Source organism: Zootermopsis nevadensis, unplaced genomic scaffold, assembly GCF_977971745.1.
Source record: "Zootermopsis nevadensis isolate Lab colony 2312 unplaced genomic scaffold, Znev_1.0 Znev_ptg000028l, whole genome shotgun sequence".
NCBI lineage: Eukaryota > Metazoa > Arthropoda > Insecta > Blattodea > Termopsidae > Zootermopsis > Zootermopsis nevadensis.
The window spans coordinates 19,945,463-19,965,900 of record NW_028259160.1 but is presented as its reverse complement, the minus strand read 5'-3'; the positions used below and the strand labels follow the sequence as shown (position 1 = coordinate 19,965,900).

General features: G+C 40.6%; 2 protein-coding genes across 5 annotated transcripts in view; both read left to right on the top strand.

The window, feature by feature from the left end:
• Window positions 1-8,018, top strand: part of LOC110830738 (kelch-like protein 10) — a 62,392-nt gene extending 54,374 nt beyond the window's left edge. For all 4 annotated transcript variants that reach the window (XM_087357825.1, XM_087357827.1, XM_087357826.1 and 1 more), the window contains 6 exons: window positions 217-453; window positions 1,353-1,522; window positions 3,660-3,829; window positions 4,823-4,984; window positions 6,219-6,423; window positions 7,838-8,018. In XM_087357825.1, the coding sequence (XP_087213951.1) occupies window positions 217-453; window positions 1,353-1,522; window positions 3,660-3,829; window positions 4,823-4,984; window positions 6,219-6,423; window positions 7,838-8,018 (1,125 nt within the window). The remainder of the gene's footprint in view (window positions 1-216; window positions 454-1,352; window positions 1,523-3,659; window positions 3,830-4,822; window positions 4,985-6,218; window positions 6,424-7,837) is intronic.
• A 1,563-nt stretch (window positions 8,019-9,581) lies between these two features.
• Window positions 9,582-15,692, top strand: LOC110830737 (uncharacterized). The gene is made up of 5 exons (XM_087357856.1): window positions 9,582-10,134; window positions 10,930-11,152; window positions 11,542-11,698; window positions 12,682-12,958; window positions 13,180-15,692. Exons 1-5 carry the CDS (start codon window positions 9,582-9,584, stop codon window positions 13,257-13,259), a joined length of 1,290 nt encoding a protein of 429 aa, XP_087213982.1. The 3' UTR covers window positions 13,260-15,692.
• Window positions 15,693-20,438: the final 4,746 nt, after the last annotated feature.

The window sequence follows — 20,438 nt, the reverse complement described above, 5'->3', positions numbered from 1 at the left end:
TAACTTTGTTTTTGCTTCTCTCCACAAACTGTACATTTGTTAAGAGCGTCGTTACATAAACCAAAAAACATGTCTCATATATATACCTTAGTCTATTTCAGTGAGTTTCCAAATAAATTTTGCGTGAATTTCTTGTCTCCGTTGCAATGGAACATGCTATGATACATATCATTCCTTCCTAAATGTTTATAAGGTCCACATTGAACTGTTCAACAGGTATCAAAGCACCCGTACGTGACGGAAAATGAGGCGTGCAGACCCGTGATTTTGGAGACGAGCGCGTTCCTACGCGACTTGCAAATGATGACGGAGGAAGACAAGGAATTCGTGACACCAAGGATTGCCCATCCGCGAATCCCACAGGACATTCTGTTTGTTATTGGTGGGTTTCATGACGGAAGGCCGACGGATTTGATTGAAACTTATGACATACGAGCAGACCGATGGAGTGTGGTGAGTTGTACACATTTTTACTCTTACAGCTCTTTGTTAAATGACGCCTCCAAGAAAGAACTAGCTTTTCTACCAACTAATTGCATATTTAAGTTTACTCACAGGTACCTTTTTGCCTCTTTTTCGTGTTCATTTATTTCCATGGCAGTGAACACTTTTTTTAAGAGAAGCTTCAATTAAATTAATTAAAAAGAATAAATGAATAGATTACATGTCGTGTCTTATGTAAAATGTAAGTTCTAATAGGAATCAACGAAAAGTGTGAAGTTTGCCTTAAATACAATGTAAAATTAGCGTCCTACATCAACTGTCATGGCAACCTATTTGCTGATTTTAAACACGAAACGAAATCATCATTGATGATCAGTGTGGATTTCAACGTAATAAATGAAGTACTGATCACTGTTGATGTTCGCTTTCTGGGTGGTAACGCCGCGTGAATTTTATGGCACACTTTTTGGTTTGGAGTGAGGGACGTACTGCCTCCAGCTTTGCGTCGATAAAACCCAAAACACCAACATCTGTCTTCACCACCGTACGAACCTGAAGTCTGAGCTGTTGATCAGAAATTTTACATTTCCCTGTTAGCAGAGATCGAGAGAATAAAGTGACCTTCAGTAACTCGTAGACTTGAAGAGAACTCTGATCATTTTGAAGTTTCTCTTCGTGTCTTCCTCTTTCCTCCGCCTCCCATAATTCGACCATTACTCCAAGTTCATTTCTCACGGTCTTTGTCGAGCGCGGTAGGCCCGGTCACCGTTCACGGTGTAGCAATTTGGGTCCGCTGTTGGGGTTTGTACCTCTGCTCCGGTGGTTGCTTGGACTCTAATGTAAGGACTTCACATTAGTAGACCTTGTGACACGAAGAAACATAAAACCATGACCTGTCGTTCTTGCAGTTGGAGCAGGTCGATTCGATCGGTCCACGAACTTGCCATCGCACGGCGGTAATAGGTTTCAACATTTACGTCATCGGTGGTTACGAAGGCGAGAAAGTCTTAAGCTCATGTCACTGCTTCAACGCTGTTACGAAGACGTGGCGCGAGGTGGCGCCTATGTATGAACGCAGGTAAGACGCAGTTCGCTAACTAACAAACTCCTTCGAGCAGAGTTCTTTCTCAAAAGCTGATAGTCGCTGTGTTAGTCAACATATATATGTGGACAGGGGCTCTAACTTTACCACCCACATACACGAGCTTCATACAAAGTGTGGTTGGTCGTCGGTCAAAGCCGAACAGAAGCCAATCACAAACTTCGTTCGCATTTTCTCCAAATTTTAAGAATACTAGAGCAGGGCGCTCCTTTCGGAGCTCCTAGGGAGGGTTGGTCAAGTTTGTAAAACGCCACCAACCTTGTGTAAGAAACTAAACTAACCGCCACGAATTGAGGGTTAAAACAATTGACCAACCCCCCCCCCCTTCCGGGGGGTTGGTTGCGTTTTGAAATCTTAAGTAACACGCTAAATTAACTCCCCTTCGGGGGTTAGTTCAGTGTCTCATTCAAGTGTTTTAACCCTTGAGTAAGAAACTAAACAACCCCCCGAATGGTGGTCAAAATACTTGACGAACCCCCCCTCCGGGGGGGTTGGTTGCGTTTTAAATTCTTGAGTAAAAAACTAAACTAACCCACCCGAATGGGGGGTTAAAACACTTGACAACCCTCCCTTCGGGGGGTTTGTTGCGTTTTAAAATCTTTAGTAAGATACTAAACTAACCTCCCCTTCGGGGAGGGTAGTTTAGTGTCTCATTCAAGTGTTTTAGCCCTTGAGTAAGAAACTAAACTAACCCACCCGAATGGGTGGTTAAAACACTTGACAACCCCCCTTCGGTGGGGTTAGATGCGTTTTGAAATCTTAAGTAACACGCTAAACTAACTCCCCTTCGGGGGGTTAGTTAAGTGACTCATTCAAGTGTTTTAACCCCTGAGTAAGAAACTAAACTAACCCCCCGAATGGGAGGGTTTAAACACTTTAAATTCTTGAGTAAGACACTAAACTAACCCCCTTCGGAAGGGTTAGTTTAGTGTCTCATTCAAGTGTTTTAACCCTTGAGTAAGAAACTAAACAACCCCCCGAATGGTGGTTAAAATACTTGACGAACCCCCCTACCGGGAGGGTTGGTTGCGTTTTAAATTCTTGAGTAAGACACTAAACTATCCCCCTTCGGGTTGTTAATTTAGTGTCTTATTCGGAGCACTTTCTCTAATCTGATTTTTTACTTCTTTATAACGCTGTTCAGAGGCCAACTGTTCTTGGTCAGTCAGCTTTCTACGTCCAACCCCACCCTTTCAAATCTTCGTCTGATTTTTTGTTCTTGTGTTCTTGTTAAATACGTATTCCTGCGTTTATCAATGTAAATTTCCCTTCGCTTTTCTTTATTTGATAGGTCAGATGTTTAAGTTTTTACGTCGCTATTCAGAGGCCAACTGTTCTTGGTCAGTCAGCTTTCTACGTCCAACCCCACCCTTACAAATCTTCGTCTGTTTTTTTCCCCTTCAGTTCTTATTGAATAAGTTGTTCTATGTTTATCAATATAAGTCTCCCTTCGCTTTTCTTTACTTGTTAAGTAGGTCTGATGTTGTAGTTCTTTACGTCGCTGTTCAGAGGCCAACAGTTCTTTTTCAGTCAACCTTTTACGTCCAGCCCCACCCCTGCAAATCTTCGTCTTAAAATCGATCAAAGTCAGTTTTCATGATACTTTCGTAATCGTAATATATCGAATGAGTATCAGTTTACCTTGTAGGAGTTGTTAGAGTTGGTACTTCAAATACTTGATAACTTCTTCTTTCACTTTTCTGATGTTTTAGGCCGACTGTCAGTCAATATTCAAGAATGCGACGTGCTGCTTCTGGAGCAGTGATAATGCGACTGGGTTGATAGTTTTTGATTTCTTTGTTGTGAAGCGTTATTTGTTTGCTCTGCATTGTTGTGTTGTACTATGCATTGTTGTGTTCCACAACAATGCAGAGTAAACAAATATCTGTTGACATTGTTGATGACGTAATTTATTGACGACAACGAGGAATCACAAATTTTTATAATAGAAGATTGTTGGCTTCTTAATTCATTTGGATTTTTATTTAAAAAAAAACAATGACGAACAAACAACTGTATTCTACGAGAGGAAATGTGTCTCTATCGGCAAAAAATGAACATGAATGCTATAAAAGCACGAAGCATAGCAAAGTCTGAACTTTTTTCTTTTCAGATGCTACTTCTTTGTGGCAGTTCTGGGAGAGATGGTCTACGCCATGGGTGGTCGTGGTTATGGTCAGCAACACGAAACGGCGGAGCGATATGACTACAAGACGAACCAGTGGTCGTGGATCGCTCCTATGAACTCGCAGCGGTGGAACGCAAGTTCGGCTGTGCTAAATGGTAACGGAGAGCCTGTGAAAGTTTGCTGTGTGAATTAGTGGGTAATTTCGAGGTCTCCGTCTGTCCGCGTGTAACAACGCAAGAACGGTTGAAGGAATCGTGGGATCTGAGGGTCTCACGGTGACGAGTACGAAGATGGCTGTTGTTTGGCTTGTAACGCCGTGTACTCTGGTAGAAGTCTACCGACGTTTCAGAGAAACTTTATGCCTTCGTCATCAAGACAGCAAGCATATCTGAAACATCTGTAAACTAGTAGAAATAACCCTTTAAAAATGAGAGGCGTGATTTATTTCGTAATAATCATATGTCATAATATTCTCTATATTTTCTCTCTTCGCTCTTGAACTTAGTTTCCCATTGTCCCATTTTCTCTTACTATCCATTTCTTTCATCCGTGCTATGTACTACGTTATTTCACAGACTCCAACGACTTGACGTTCTGAGTGCGTGATGGTTTCCTTTGCTCTTGTAAGCTGTCCCTGTACATCATCTTCTGCCTTTCTTGTACTACAGATGTATGATGTTTTTGAGACAGTTAATAATCTGATGACTATAGCACATTATGTTAAAAATGTTGAGCACCGCTTAGCAGCTTGTACCGTAGTTATCTGGTACCGAATTTAATACAATTCGTTTTACAGAAGATATGTTGTATAATCATTTCCATTATGCAATATTTTAAACACTTTATACTGTTTACATTAAATTATATCAGTTTGTTTTCATCCATTAAACTCATTTCCTTTGACACGCTAATTGTCTCCATTCATTGAAATGCATATAATTGAAAACAAAGAAACAAATGAATAGAGACAGCCGTGTCCGTACAGTTGCTATGACACGAAGGGGGACATTAAATACAATATCATTAATAGATTTACGAATTTAAGTACATATTTTCCCATGTTTGTGCTCTGCATGGAGCAGTGTAATGCCTCTGCCTACGTCAAACCTGTATACAGATTGTGTCACATACGTAATTTGTTTTTACAGACAAAATATACGTCACTGGTGGATATTCTAAATTTTATAATTATTTGAACACGGTGGAAGTGTATGACCCAGTCACCAACCAATGGACGCTCGTTGCAAAATTGCATTCTGGACGTGTAGGTCATTCTTGCGCCGTCTTCCATGACAGTCTGTACGTCCTAGGTAAGATTTCTAGATATCCTGAGTGATGTTCCTCTATCCTACTTATAGAACTTATTATTGTGCAATGTTTTCCTAGTTTTCTTTGAGTGCTTCAGACTTTATGAACAGTACGGTAAGTTTGTCAGTATTTTCTTAACCCCGATTCATGGTTTCGAATATATTATCAACAAAGAAAACTAACTAACAACAGATAATCTCTTGTGGGATCTCAACTAACTTATGCCCCATTTGTCACAAAGTCCAGATTTTAAAAATAAAAATAATAATAAAAATAATATTTTGTTCTTGTGGCAATAACATTTACTATGTCCGTGCTCTTATCCACAACAAGATGGTGGTTTAAACCGGCTTCTTCATACTCTTTGCTTTTCGTCAATTGTTTGTTTAATGCCGTTTTAAACAGTGCAGCTTGTGTTAATTGATGAACTCCATTTTCGTACGCAATTTCATGAAGCAGAAAACAGATGTCAGGTGCAATTTCCTGTTCCTACTGGGAAAATTAATGGCGTCTCTCTACACAGAGTGCCTACGAATGTAGTGAGACTGGTTACGTTGTGTTTACATCAGGGTTCAGGGCGCTTTAATCATAAGTTTCATCTGCGTAATTATAACCTTAATATTAATTATGATCTAATATGTAAAATAGACGTTTCGTTAAACTTCTGTTGGTGCGAATTTTGGGACGCTGTACTTTAGAACAATTCTGTTTCTACTGTACCGTAAATAAACTCCAGCATTAAAGTAAATGCTTCATAGATTCCCTTGTTCACTAATCGAGCTAGAAGTACGAAAATAATATTGCAGCTATTTGATCCTTAACTTTGTTCCTGGTACTAATACAAACACTGCAAAAGGGAATGAATTTTCTTTTCTGTATTTCATCCATTCCTTACGTTTAATTAATTACAAATTTTAAGAGCGTAAAATCCGTTGTTTATGAAGGACGGAGTGTGAAGCACGGAAGGTACGAGAATTGTATGAGTCTAGAAAGTTCTAATTAGTAATCTTGATAGGAAGATGACAGTTATGATATATATAGACATGAAGGGAAGAATAATATTAAAAGATTTTTGAGTAACTACATTATTGTGAGAAGGTTTCAACTACCGACTTTTGTGAATAAAACTACACAATTTGTGGTCAGGTGAGAGAGTAATAAATGGTGTTAGAATAAGTTCCGTTTATCAGCTTTCTTTATATACTGTGACTTAATACAGAATATGTGTATGTGCAGGAGGATATTATAATGGTCAAGTCAAGCTCAGTACCGAAAAGTATGACGCAGCAAAAAACACGTGGACCGAGATGACTGATAAGTGCGGCTCACGTGGCTACTCAGAAGCAGAAGTGATCGACGATATGATCTTTGTCATCGGTGAAGGTCAAGACGTGGACACCAACTTCAGTGCCAGATGTTTCAATGACAAGAAAAATGAATGGTTTGTTTCTTTGTTCTGCACTGTATCGTAACAAACTGTTACTTTTGAAAAGCACTAGGAAGTGAATCAGTTCCGGTCAAGATGACCGAGATCTTATGGATGCTGCACCATGTAGTATCGTAGAAACTGACCGACGTTTCAGAGGTTCTAACTGCTTACTCAGGGCATTGAATGTGGCGTGGGAAAAATGAGTTGGGGGGTGGGGGGTTGAATGAAAGCAGGCAGGGCAATGTTGCGGTCAAGTTGAATCGTTAAAGCAGAGAGCAAATGACTAGGTAATGCTAATCAGACGTCAACTGTAACTGCATTAATAAGGGCTCTTAGGGTAAGTTTCTTTGATCGAGGTTAATCTCTTGGGGAGGAAGTTTCTGGCGTTCAGCACCTCAGCATCGCCATTATCATCGGCTTTCATCAAAGTGTTAGGCCTATCCGTCTCACGTTCCCTTCTTTGGATGGAAGTTTGTTTGTAAATGGCTGTCTCTTGGCGTGTTTCTCAATGCAGTTTTGTGCCATCTGATGATGGAGTCAGTAAGCAGCCCCACAAACATCCCAGAAGATAGCATTCTTCATACTCCTCTGTGCAAGAGCTAGAAATCTCACAGAAATTCATTTGTTTTGGATTTACTTTCAACAGAACCTCTCTAGAATTATTGTTGGCAGGACAAAAAACAACAAATAAATGTTTAAATCAAATTGCTAAAAAAGGGAAATATTATTATGGGCGCAATTCTCAACCAAAACACACGTCTCTCTCCAAAGAATGTTTGATTGAAGTGTTATTCTGACCGAGGGTAATGGCTTAATGAAGTATAGCAAACATATCTACCGCAGAACACAAATCATTTGTCAGCGTTTTAAAATAGTCATAACCTCTCCCTCCATTTTGATGTAATAAAATGTATTATGTTATAATAGCATGTTGGCCGGTGTTCTTTGTGTATATGAGTAAAAGAAATATTACGTGGAAATCGTGCACTGAATTCCGATTTGGGGGAATTTTTTTAAGGTTGTCGGAAACAAAATACAAGCAAAGATATTTTGGTGGAAGCCTGTGCCTTCAGCTTCGAGCAGTTTTCCACTCTACCCAAAGAGAGAGCCAGCAATCAGGCATGGACTTTCTTACATCAACACATTTCAGTTTAGAAGCTCAAAAGAAAATTATATAAATTTTTAAGGAAATGGTTAATTTCTTTAAATAATTGCACTGACATTCAAATTACATTTCTTTTAAATTTATATTAAGTAAATTATTTGTGGTAGAAGACGCATTTCGTCATGAGTTACCTCATCTTATGTAGCTACATATTTTCTGTAACTGTGTCCGCGAAATGTGATAAAAATTGTCTTGGGTGTAGAAAATACTGATGAATGATGAAAAAGGGTTTGTTTTCACTTTTGATATCTCAAATTGCAGGTACCAGGCGACAGAAAGTAATGTTTATAGATTCGGGATGTCGATTTGTGTCGTGAAGAACCTACCGAATTCAAAAGATTATGCCTACAAACACAGGGACAAATTAATGGAGGAGAAACGTAAAAAAAATTTGACTAAGAAACCCAGCCGAGGAAGCCTAATGAAGAAAAGTGGGATGTGATATAGTAGCCAAGATGAGTATTATGGCATATTTGGAATTATTATATCTCCTCGTTATTTTCTGCTCAAGAAGTCTTATTAACACTAAATTATTTTAAAGACGTTTCATTGTATCCAAAATATTATTATCCATGAACACACAGGAGTTTCACTTTGCATCTTGTAATAAATCCATTTGAGGCGACATGTTTCGAGTTACGAAAGCGTCTTCGTTTTATTAGGGGAAGTGGGGGGAATCACGCCACCTTAAGGGAAAATGAAATGTTGCTTCATGAACATCGTTTACAGAAACTTCATTGCGAGGGTAACACACGTGAATTTTGTATCTATTCCTTATCTACGTGTGATTTAAAAAATGTTGCAAAAGTACATTTGGCTGAGTTGCGCCAATATACCGTGTAATTCTGCCATGTTTCTGGGGAAGTACCACCATTTCCAAATACCATAAAGATAAAGACGATGCTTTCAGTTAACAGGTGTATTTATTTATTAATTGGTTGGCTGCATGAAAGGTGTATGCGTCGGCGTACCCGTTTGGGTGCCGAAGACCAGTGGCCTGTTCCAGGCGTTGGTCACACGCATGGCCGGAAAGTTTCTATTGTTATAACTTGGGGGTCTGGGGAGGGCTGGCTGTCGGAATGGACCAGCGTTGGGGGATTTCTTCTGGTTGAGCCTGCCCTCTTTATCCTTAAGGGCCTGGAAAAATGGGCAGCCCCGGAATCTGGAGCTGTGGTCGCCGATCTTGCAGAGGGCGCAAGTTGGGATAAAATCCGGCTCGAGTCGGGCGGCTTGTTCGCCCGTGGAGGCAGTGGGTTTATCCACCGGGCCTTGGGCGCGGAGAACATTCTCAGGTGCGGACAGAAGCGTGAACCCCGCTCCGGAAATTGGCCAAATCATTGGCTTTTCGCTTGCTCGCGGTGGCTCGAGTTGCCTTGTGGGAGACAGGAGCATCCCCCCCGGCAGAGCCGGGTTGGCGCCCACCGGACTGGCCAGTGGGTCGTTCGCCCGACTCTTTGGCCGCGGCGGATGAGACAATGTTCAGCTTTTATATGAACACCTGCGTGCATAGCAATGAAAGAAAAAGTATTGGAATTTCTAACCAACGCCTGCAACAATCTTGGCTGAGCATGCCATAAGGTTGTTTATTAATTTCATATACATGCAGTATAATAGCCTGAATGAACCGCATTGAACTCCATTCCGTTATTTAAGAAACTAATTGTTACGTAATCTGTTTACTCGGCATTGTTGTATTTCAATAGTATATATTGCCGTCAACAATCGGCTTTCGTTAGTGTGTAAAGAACAGAGCTGTGAATCGCTTGTGGATGAAGTGCTTCGTGAACTACATAATTTTGTGCTGTTAAAAATATTTCAAAATTACTCAAGTACATAAGAATTATAAAGCAATTTGTGATATTGCCCTCCACTCTCTCAATTTTAATTTTGATTGAACTGTTTATTGCCGGCGGACATCGAGGTCACTTAATCTTGAAAAGAGGTTCAGAAGTACAGAAGATTTTTATAGTAATTGTGTTGATCGAACGTGTTACTGAAGAAAATAATGATCACCAAAACGTCGGTAAATACATCGAGCTTCAGTACTCAAGCAAATCAACTGACTGGCCCAGGGACGAAAAGGAAATTATTTGAAAAAATGAATTCAACGCTTGCGAAGAAGTCGAAGAACGAAGATTGTGTGAGCACAGAAAACTGTGGCTTTCCAACCACAATCGAAGTAGTGGCTTCAAATGGACAAACTTTTCCTTTGAACACTGCAGATTTGCAATGGGTGGCAACACAGGACATTGACACCAACGAGTCTTGTACTCTCAGAAATGAAAATGGAGGAATTGAAATTTCTCTTATGGATATCGACAGTATTTTAAAGCAGCTTTCTGATACTTGCACAGATTCCAATTTAGACTCTTCTGAATCCATTGCACTGACGCAACATTCAGTGGCAGAATTTCAACACAAAAATGACACCGGTGACTTCAGTGATAATGATCTTTCGTGGCTTATAAATTTTAAAAATGACCCATCGTCTAACGCAGCTGAAGTCGAGGGCGACCACAAAAGCGGAGGAGGAAAAGAGGAAAAAATTGCAGGTTCCGGTATGTGGAGTGCGATTTGTTCTTTGCGTTCTGTGTTAAGTTTTCCTAAAGAGCAGAGTCTCCTTTGTTCAAATAAGATTTTCCTATATTTCCCGGTTTTGTGACGGCCTAATAATTACCGCCTTCCGATTGCACCCAGTGAGGACCAGCTCATAACTTCATTATACATTTCTGCAAATTCTTTACGCAAAGACAGAAACAGCATTAATATTAGTTATTAATAATATATAACGGAAGAAGTCCGACACATGTTGTACATGAAATAAAATATTTAATATTTATCGTAAAATACTAAGGCTTTCGTCTGAGCAAACACTTTCCGACAGGAAGTGTAGAAACGTTACTTCTGAGAGGCTTGGCATTCCTTCCAACTTCTCTTGAGGTTCAGTGTTCGAATCTCAACTGGCAGACTGGGTATTTGTATGAAAATTCTTCGTTGTTTCTTTCGGTTTTTCAGATGTTTGTTAGCAAAATTCCGCTATTGATGTACGTAAATATCCTTCCTTTGTCTGATTACCGTAACTTGTTCATTTCTGTGAGTGCACACGACAGGTATGGTTGCTATTTGTATTTACCTGTTGTTTATTTAACGACGCTGTCAGTAGCTTAGAAGAGTCAATGCTGTAGAATGATAATGGTGGTTTTTCAATGATGATTAGGAAAGGGCATAGAATTAAGTGGTAGTGGCGTAATTCAACTGGAATTTACCAGAGAGAACTGAGGAAAACTATGAACATTTCTCAAGAAACTGTCAAGATATGCAGCTAGTGTATAATGACGTTTCTTTGTTTTAAGGTGCTGGCAAAATCGAACGCCCAGACGTCGGCTTGGCACCGTCTTGCACTGAAAGGACAGAGACTTCAGCCTGGCGTGTTCGGACGCTATCTTCAGCTGTTGTAAGCCGCGAGAATCGATACTCTGAGCTTACGAGTCCACCGTTCACATACGCCGAAATGATAAAACAAGCTATTCTGAAGAAGGGAGAACTCACAGTATCTGGAATCTACCAATGGATATCGTAAGTAGCCTGATGGAAATTAAATGTCTCTTTTGACGCAGTTTGCATTACGCTAGAAAATACACGCATGCATCACAGAACACTTCCCATCACTTAACTGATTATTTAAGCTTCATTCTTAATAATTCTTTAAGTGTTGTCGGTTTCAGCTGGCGCAATGTCTCATGACTACTGAGTTCTTATCACAGATTTACCTTCAGTTCATGCTGTAGATATTTAAGTGAAAATATCTATCACAGAGCCGAGAAAGTTTCGACTGTCTCCGAGTCTTGAAAATCAGTTCCGTAGCAAGAAGCAGAAAAGTATCATTTGTTTTTTAAACATTTTAAAATCCCTCCGACAATTTGTGTCAACATGTATTTAGAATTGTTTTATGCATTTTGTTACAGAGAAAATTTCCCGTTTTACAAACCAAATGATAACACATGGAAGAATTCTGTCCGACACACCTTAACAACCAACCCACGTTTCATGAAGGGTGCGAAAGGATCACGTAGTCCCCTCTGGACACTTGCGACTAAAAATGAAAATTTCCAGTCAACCCTGGTAAGAATTTATCAAAAATTATCTTTTGTTTTAACGTGTTGCTTGTGGGCAGATAACAAACTTCTTTAAGGTTTCTTTCATCAATAAGGATAAATTACAACATACAGCTGGGATGAATAACATGAACTTCGATGATTTTAAGAACTCGTCAACTTTGAATTGCAATACAAAGAGTTATAAATTTAACACATAATAACATCTTGAATAATGTTAATGATATCTCTTGTTTGATAATAATTTTTTGATTTTGCTTTATCAGAACCTAGAGTAACAAAATTGTTTTTAATGTCTGATTAATAAGTCACACAAGAACAAATTCATAATTTTCACTAAGGCAGTTCAAAGAAAGAGATATCTAATTTAGGCCGAAACTTATTTTTCAAGATATTTCTACTGTTACGAAAGCACATTCATCTCACAAAGCTGTTAATAATAAATGTTTCATAAGATTCATTAAAAATATCACAAATAACAATAAACTGAAACTATTTTGTGTATTTATGGCTTGAAAATAATGCTTTCAATAACACATAGTTTGTAGTGTCAAATGTTGAGGATGGTTAATGAATATTTCATTTAGAAGTATATGAACAGCAGCAGTAGTCACATAATTAAGGAACTATCCTGGCATTTTGCTGCAAGGACTGAGGACAACCACAAGAAACACGTGTGGATAGCAAGTCTGAGGGCTAAAATTTGAAAGGAGAAACTCTCAAATATGTAGCAGAAATTCCAACCACTTAGCCGCCACATTTAGTATATAATTTATAAAGGAAGAGGTCTCTCTACCGGGAATGAAATGAAGTTCAGCTAAATATCTGCCGAGTAGAGAGAAGTTGGATCTCACAGAATTTTACAAAAGATATTTAAAGATTTCTTCCTCTCTGTCTTCACCTGCATGTCGGATACTTAATTCGCATTTTTTGTGTGTTCACGTGAATTGAAATGTCTTGTACATTAACTGACACTTCGAAAATATATAGGAAACAAGACGTCAAAGTTTCACGCCCATCACGACACCATATGAAGTGGACAGAGTCACAGGTAATATAGAGAAAGAGGAAAATGAAGATCTTCCTAGAGAAGTGCTGCTTTCTATTCCTGAAGAAGGCACTTCAAGCTACCCTTTCCCTGACTTCAATTATGAGCAGTTGGTCAGTCTCGAGCAGTCAACGGAAGAGATTCTAAGTCGAATCAAGAAGAATGCTGAGGTACAAGACCTGACGCCTCAAGCAGAGACGACATTTCCAATTGAAATAGGTACGAATGCACACGCACGCACACACCGAAATTTCGACAAAATGTCCTACGTAGGGACTAGGAAGTGTTCTTACATTTCTCAACAGTTTTTATTGGTCACCATTAACACATGGTCTTAATGGTTCTAGAACACTATAGGAACTGCCGATGGTCATCTTCTGTGTCTACTTTTTGGAGTATGAGAACTTACGAAATGATTCCAAGGAGAAAATTTGTTTCAGATTCCCTGAAACCAGTGCCGATGGAAGTGGCTGAAGAAGAACTCAGGCCGCTTGAGGACATGGCATGGACAGTTCTCTGATAAGCAACCTGAGAAAACCACGCATGAAAGTAAAATCAGGGTACTTGAGTCTTTGCTGGAGAGCTAGACTTCCACCACAGTTGGAAAGTTAGGAAGCGAGCAGAAAATTGTAACGAAGTGAACCGAGTTTCGGTTCACCTTTTTACTCGCTGACTCGTTGCTCGTGTATTCTACGCCCCGAGATATTCGTGGGGAAACCAAGGAACATTGAAGGCAGTTGAACATTTACTCTCAAATCAATCAAATCCCATTCAATTGAAGTTAAACAAACAAAATGAATTTAATATTTAAAAATTGAACAAAGCAAAAATGACAAACACAAAACTGTAATACAACAAACAAGAATGCAAATTAATCGTTCAGAAGAAACGATACTTCAAGTTACTACATTCATACAGACCCTTGGTGCGTTCATACAGATGACAGCCACACCCTAAACACAGATTACTCTCGTAGCCACACTACGCTACGTCACACTTGTTATTTGACGAAGTGCTTTAAATGTGTTCACACATTTCAAACTTGCAACTTCCCAATAACTCTCAAGGTGCCCCATGGCACGTTTTCTCCCGGCAGTCAGACCAGCCTCAACACAAACATCATACACGAAATAATACAGACATCCGTACACACACAACTCTCGTACACACCCAACACCCAGTGAATTCACAATACACGATGCGTACATTACAACGCTCTTTCCAAAGCTTCTTACTTTTCTGTGCGACCTTATTTACCTTATGGTCCGCGAACAGAAACATGAAAGACCAAGATCCAACCTTTGATCAATCATCGGTTTGAACCGCACAAGGATTCAAACACTCATCTTCTCTCGGCGTGACACGCCCCAGGAGAGCAAGAGAGCCACTAGCCTCACTACCAGGCATAAGCTTTGGATCACGTGTTTCGCTACGCAGTAGCTCGTGATCAAACTGGTGTTTCCCCCGTCTTATCGCGCTGCTAGCCTCGCACAGGGCATCCCATACTACCTTATGCAACAGTCTACAGACGCGATACATTCACCAAAACACACAATTACTCTTTTCCATTTACACACTAACAAAAGAGTAATATCTGCAATAAAAACAAATACAATACTAGTCGACATATAATGATACATACATGTTTCACACTGGGCCACGCCCGACACCAAGCACAACATACTTACAAGTTCTTTTACTCATAACAAATAATGACACAAGAAGATAAACTATTTTACAGGGTGCAGATCCAGTTGACTATTCATAATGAACGTACTAAGCTATGTTTGAACCAAAATTGACGGCCTCCACAATTTTTGGTGCCAGACATAACTCTACGTACGTCTGTTCATTATGACCGTCGAACCGGAAGAGAAAGACCAAAGCCAGGTCAGTCCTAATCACGCATCTTCCCTAGCCAGAGACAGAGAGAGGGGGGAGGAAGAACAGCTAATTGGCTAATAATGACGTAAGGGTACATGGAGATTATGCTAGCTGGAACGGTTTCTTGACGGTATCATCAACCTCTCGTGACCAACCAAGCACAGTACAAATGCTGGCCGTCAGAGGTCATCCAAGGCCTGAACCTTAGAACGGTTCAGAAGGAACGAGGAAAACGCGACATCCATTAATTTTTCCTAGACCACGAAGATGGCGAAAACTTTATTGTGTTGGACTGAAACATGTTTTGTAAAGAAATTCAAGTACAAAAGACCTCTACACCATAACAAAAGTTCCAATTATACTTATATCGTACAGCCACGGTGGTCTAGCGGTTAGAACGCTGGCCTTGTAATCCTGGGGTCTCGGGTTCGATTCCCGGCGGTGCCCGAATTTATAACTTGTGTTGGGCAAGGCCGTGGTCTAGGCAACACGGAGTTTTCCTCCGGGGACTTCCCCGGTTTCTCCGTGGCATCCCAACAATTACTCCATTCACACACAGAAGAAGGCAATGGCAAACCACTTCTGGATCATCTGCCAAGAACATATATGAACAGGTCCCAGTCCGAGAAAAGGATGAAAGGATCCTGTTTATATGGACCTGTCGTCAGACAGAACACTAAATAAAATAAAATAATACATATATCATGAATGAGTTAATTCCAATAACACAGATTCGAGTATTCTTCAAAGTTCAAGTAATTTCTGACACAATTAATATGCAGTAAAATTGCACTTGTGAAATAATTACGTGATCTTTTTCATTTAATTACTGTTGCTGTAGATGCCGTGTACTTTAGGCAAAACTAAAATGACGCAAAAACTTTTAATTGTGAAGTTCTGATGATTGAATTAGAAACGCAAGTTGGACGATTTCTGGAACGACTGTAAGTACGTGAAACATGTTTAAGCTGCTTCAATTACTTGTAATTTCTCTTAAATACAAAATGGGTTTGAAACTGGTTTGAGTATGTCATTTTCGCTGAGGTGCAATAAAGTTCTAACTGCGTAATATGATTCGCTAAACTTCCTTATCAGTTATTCAATATGATTTGTCCAATTAAGGTGCGTAGAATATGCAGGGCATATTTATGGCAAGAGGCCGAGCATTTTGTTCCTCCAGTCTGCAAATTTTCGTAGTAGCATAATGCTCATACATTATGAAAAGGCCCTGATGTCAAGTTGCCCGAAAAAACCAATTTCCTACGTCGGAAGTCGATACCGCCTTTCATCACACTTTTGAAAGCAGAGAAGACGCGTGGAACAAATAACGCTTTGGGATTTCCTGGCCGCAGAAAGTCTTTACAGTTTTGAAAATGGAAATGTTGAGATGTTGAGGACGAAGGATTTTCTGGCCCTGTCTCTGCAGCCTTTAAATTATTTCAATGCCTCGTGTCCATCTGGGACGTTTGACGTTTTGTTCTCACTTCCTGATTTTAAAAAAAATTATTTATTTAATCACTTCACTAAAACTCTCATTTGACGTTGTTCGTGACATGCTTATTGGTCCACACGTGCTTCCACCGCGTCTAAGAGGACCTTCATATCGGCGATTCTTAAGAAGACACTTGTCACGTCTCCTTGAAGATGTACCACTGAATACAAGAAGACAAATGTACGACAGAGCCCCAGTACACTTCTCCCATCGCGTCAGATATCATCTCAATAAACAGTACACTCAGCGATGGATTAGGCGTGGTGGCCCAATAGCATGGCCACCGAGGTCACCGGACCTGACTCCATTAGAGTTTTACCTGAGGGGTCACTTGAAGTCCGTCGTTTATGCAATACCCATAAAAAATAATGACGACCTATGGCAACTGTGCAGAATGCATGCCAGATGATTAGAGGAAATTCTGGTGTGTACGAACGAATTCGACAGTCTTGTGTACGTCGTGCTCGTGCATGTGTGGAGAATGAGGGAACAACCCTTGAGCATCTGTTATAAAGAAACATCCCTGTCCTTATACTTGGCAATAAAGGCATATATTGAAAATTATTTTTGGCTATTATTTTGAAAAATAAGCATTTGCGACCCCATGTCCATAGGATCATTTTTTCTTATTTTTGATCCTGGAACACGCACACGAAAATTGTAAACATACCTCTAACTCACTCTGTATATGTACACCTGCATATTTCAAGACATTACATACAATAAAATGTAGTATGTAACTAGAAAATATCCCCGTTATAAGACACGTCCACAATCGTCGAAAAACTTATTTTAATACAGGCAAAGAACAACCTACCCTGACTACAAGGATTTACGATACGGTCATTTGGCAGTTTTCTCTCATACTTTGCCAGGAAACGAGTGAAATTTACTTCGACGTTCAACCGCGTCGTTGCCAGGGATACAGTTAAATTTAAAATGTCGGTGTAGAGATAAATCTGTAAAATCGAAATAAATTAAAAGTTTTCTTTCCTTCTAAATATGAAACTAATTTTAAAATTTACATCGTATCATATATTATTAATAGTATGTACCGCTTAGAAGCCTAGTAGTCGGCGCAGTGACCGGCTACGGATTGGACGACCGGCGTTCCTAATCCGGAAAAAAACTGGTTTCTCTTTTCTCCGTCAAGTACGGAGCAGCTCTTGGAGTCACTCAGACTCGCGTGTAGAGTGTTCAGGAGAATATTCAGGGTTAAGCGGACAAAGCGTGAAACTTACTACAGTCCACAGACCAGGAGAAAAGCCCTGCTAGGAATTCGATATACGCGCATGCGCAAGATTTCGCGGTGAGTGACGACCCATCCTAAAAGCATTCGTTCCACAACCACTGAACGAACAACAGGCTTTCACGTATTCTAATGGGTACAGCTTTAAGATTACCTCACAGCGATTTAATCTAGAATATTATCGCAACACCCTCAGAACACATTAGAGGTGCACTCACTACACGCTACTCTTAACTGCTTGATGTTTTCAGTCTGTGTAGTAGCGTAAAACTCTGACGTATCACACTTCCCACCAATAGCAGCCCTCTAGTCCAGCTGATAAGTAACATTCCCCCTGAACCGCACCAGAAACGACTACCCACCGCAGGGCTTTTCTCCTGGTCTGTGGACAGTAGTAACGGTCATTTAGTGCGTCTGTTTTGAGTTGATGGTTCAGGTACAGGAAGAGATTTATGTCACTTACATTTTTCTTTGCGTGATACTCCAAATAATTCCAGAGTCCAACTTTTCCCAAATAAAAAGTGAAGACGTTAAAAATCTGTAGCAGCGAAGACACTGAAAGACATTTTTGACACCAAGAAATTTAAAATCGCTTGCTTATGTAACACCTGTCGCACGTTTAATAAAGCATCAGAGATCCTCAAGAAATATTAATGATCAGACAAGAGAAACCACTCGTTGAAACACCTCGCACATGTAAACACGGACACGAGTTCTGTCAGATGGGAAATAACAAAACAATGCACTAAAACAGGACAACAGTCCCAAGCGTCGAACCCACGAACTGGCATAACCCAGTCGATGCGAGAGGAAAGTTCGACTTTCATTCTTGATGGTCGACTCACGAAATATTCCGAAACTAAACGGCTATTGTAAGATTTGAGGTTTACACAGCGGTGAGTATGAAGATTTCTGTCTTCTGGGTTGTTGTGCTGTGTAGTCTGGTCGATGTTAACCAACGTTTCTGAGGTCATACTGCCTCCATCATCAGGGCGATTCTTAGTATGAAGATTTCTGTCTTCTGGGTTGTTGCGCTGTGTAGTCTGGTAGATGTTTATCAACGTTTCAGAGGTCATACTGCCTCCATCATCAGGGCGTTGAGTATGAAGATTTCTGTCTTCTGGGTTGTTGCGCTGTGTAGTCTGGTAGATGTTTACCAACGTTTCAGAGGTCATACTGCCTCCATCATCAGGGCGTTGAGTATGAAGATTTCTGTCTTCTGGGTTGTTGTGCTGTGTAGTCTGGTGGATGTTAACCAACGTTTCAGAGGTCATACTGCCTCCGTCATCAGGGAGATGAGTATGAAGATTTCTGTCTTCTGGGTTGTTGCGCTGTGTATTCTGGTCGATGTTTACCAACGTTTCAGAGGTCATACTGCTTCCGTCATCAGGGCGATAAGTATGAAGATTTCTGTCTTGTGGGTTGTTGTGCTGTGTACTCTGGTCGATGTTTACCAACGTTTCAGAGGTCATACTGCCTCCATCATCAGGGCGATGCATTAGTTTGAAGATTTCTGTCTTCTGGGTTGTTGCGCTGTGTAGTCTGGTCGATGTTTACAAACGTTTCAGAGGTCATACTGCCTCCGTCATCAGGGCGATGCATTAGTTTGAAGATTTCTGTCTTCTGGGTTGTTGCGCTGTGTAGTCTGGTCGATGTTAACCAACGTTTCAGAGGTAATACTGCCTCCGTCATCAGGGCGATGAGTATGAAGATTTCTGTCTTCTGGGTTGTTGTGCTGTGTAGTCTGGTCGATGTTAACCAACGTTTCTAAGGTCATACTGCCTCCATCATCAGGGCGATTCTTAGTATGAAGATTTCTGTCTTCTGGGTTGTTGCACTGTGTAGTCTGGTCGATGTTTACCAACGTTTCAGAGGTCATACTGCCTCCATCATCAGGTCGATCCAATAGTTTGTAGATTTCTGTCTTCTGGGTTGTTGCGCTGTGTAGTCTGGTCGATGTTTACAAACGTTTCAGAGGTCATACTGCCTCCATCATCAGGTCGATCCAATAGTTTGAAGATTTCTGTCTTCTGGGTTGTTGTGCTGTCTACTCTGGTCGATGTTTACCAACGTTTCAGAGGTCATACTGCCTCCATCATCAGGGCGATGCATTAGTTTGAAGATTTCTGTCTTCTGGGTTGTTGCGCTGTGTAGTCTGGTCGATGTTTACCAACGTTTCAGAGGTCATACTCCCTCCATCATCAGGGTGATAAGTCTGAAGATTTCTGTATTTTAGGTTGTTGCGCTGTGTAGTCTGATAGATGTTTACCAACGTTTCAGAGGTCATATTCCCTCCATCATCAGGGTGATGAGTCTGAAGATTTCTGTCTTCTGGGTTGTTGCGCTGTGTAGTCTGGTAAATGTTTACCAACGTTTCAGAGGTCATACTCCCTCCATCATCAGGGTGATGAGTCTGAAGATTTTTGTCTTCTGGGTTGTTGCGTTGTGTAGTCTGGTCGATGTTAACCAACGTTTCTGAGGTCATACTGCCTCCGTCATCAGGGCGAGGAGTGTGAAGATTTCTGTCTTCTGGGTTGTTGCGCTGTGTAGTCTGGTCGATGTTTACAAACGTTTCAGAGGTCATACTGCCTCCGTCATCAGGGCGATGAATGTGTCAATTGTATCCTACACATAAAAAGGTAACAGTAAAGCAGTCCTGTTACTCGGCTGGAAGGTTGCGAGGAGGTATAGCCCATACTTGCTCTTGACATCGGTGCTAGATGGGGCGAGTGGTCAGCATGAAGCCCCGGCCGCGCTTAACCCTTGTACCTAATGGTTAGGAGGCGAGCGGGTGGCCCCCAAAGCCGGCCTGGACGCAGAAGGAAGAGGAAAATCCGCTGGCCTCATCGGGAATCATTATTATAAATATTATTTGCCACATATCGCGATATTTAGACGTTTCTACAATTAAGTTATTTAATGTTTGTCTTTCTCTGTACCTCATTAGCAACGTACAATGAATTCGTTGATAAGATAAAAGCAACTGTCACTTACCGGGTCCCGGCTGTACCTGTATTCATCACCACCAAGCGCTGCAAGGTTTTCCCTACACAGATGACGTACGGCTCCACAAA

Coding starts and splice junctions, on each gene's coding strand:
- LOC110830737 (XM_087357856.1), top strand. CDS start 9,582: ATGATCACCAAAACGTCGGTAAATACATCGAGCTTCAGTACTCAAGCA. Junction 10,135..10,929: donor GGAAAAAATTGCAGGTTCCG/GTATGTGGAGTG, acceptor CTTTGTTTTAAG/GTGCTGGCAAAATCGAACGC. Junction 11,699..12,681: donor AAAATTTCCAGTCAACCCTG/GTAAGAATTTAT, acceptor GAAAATATATAG/GAAACAAGACGTCAAAGTTT.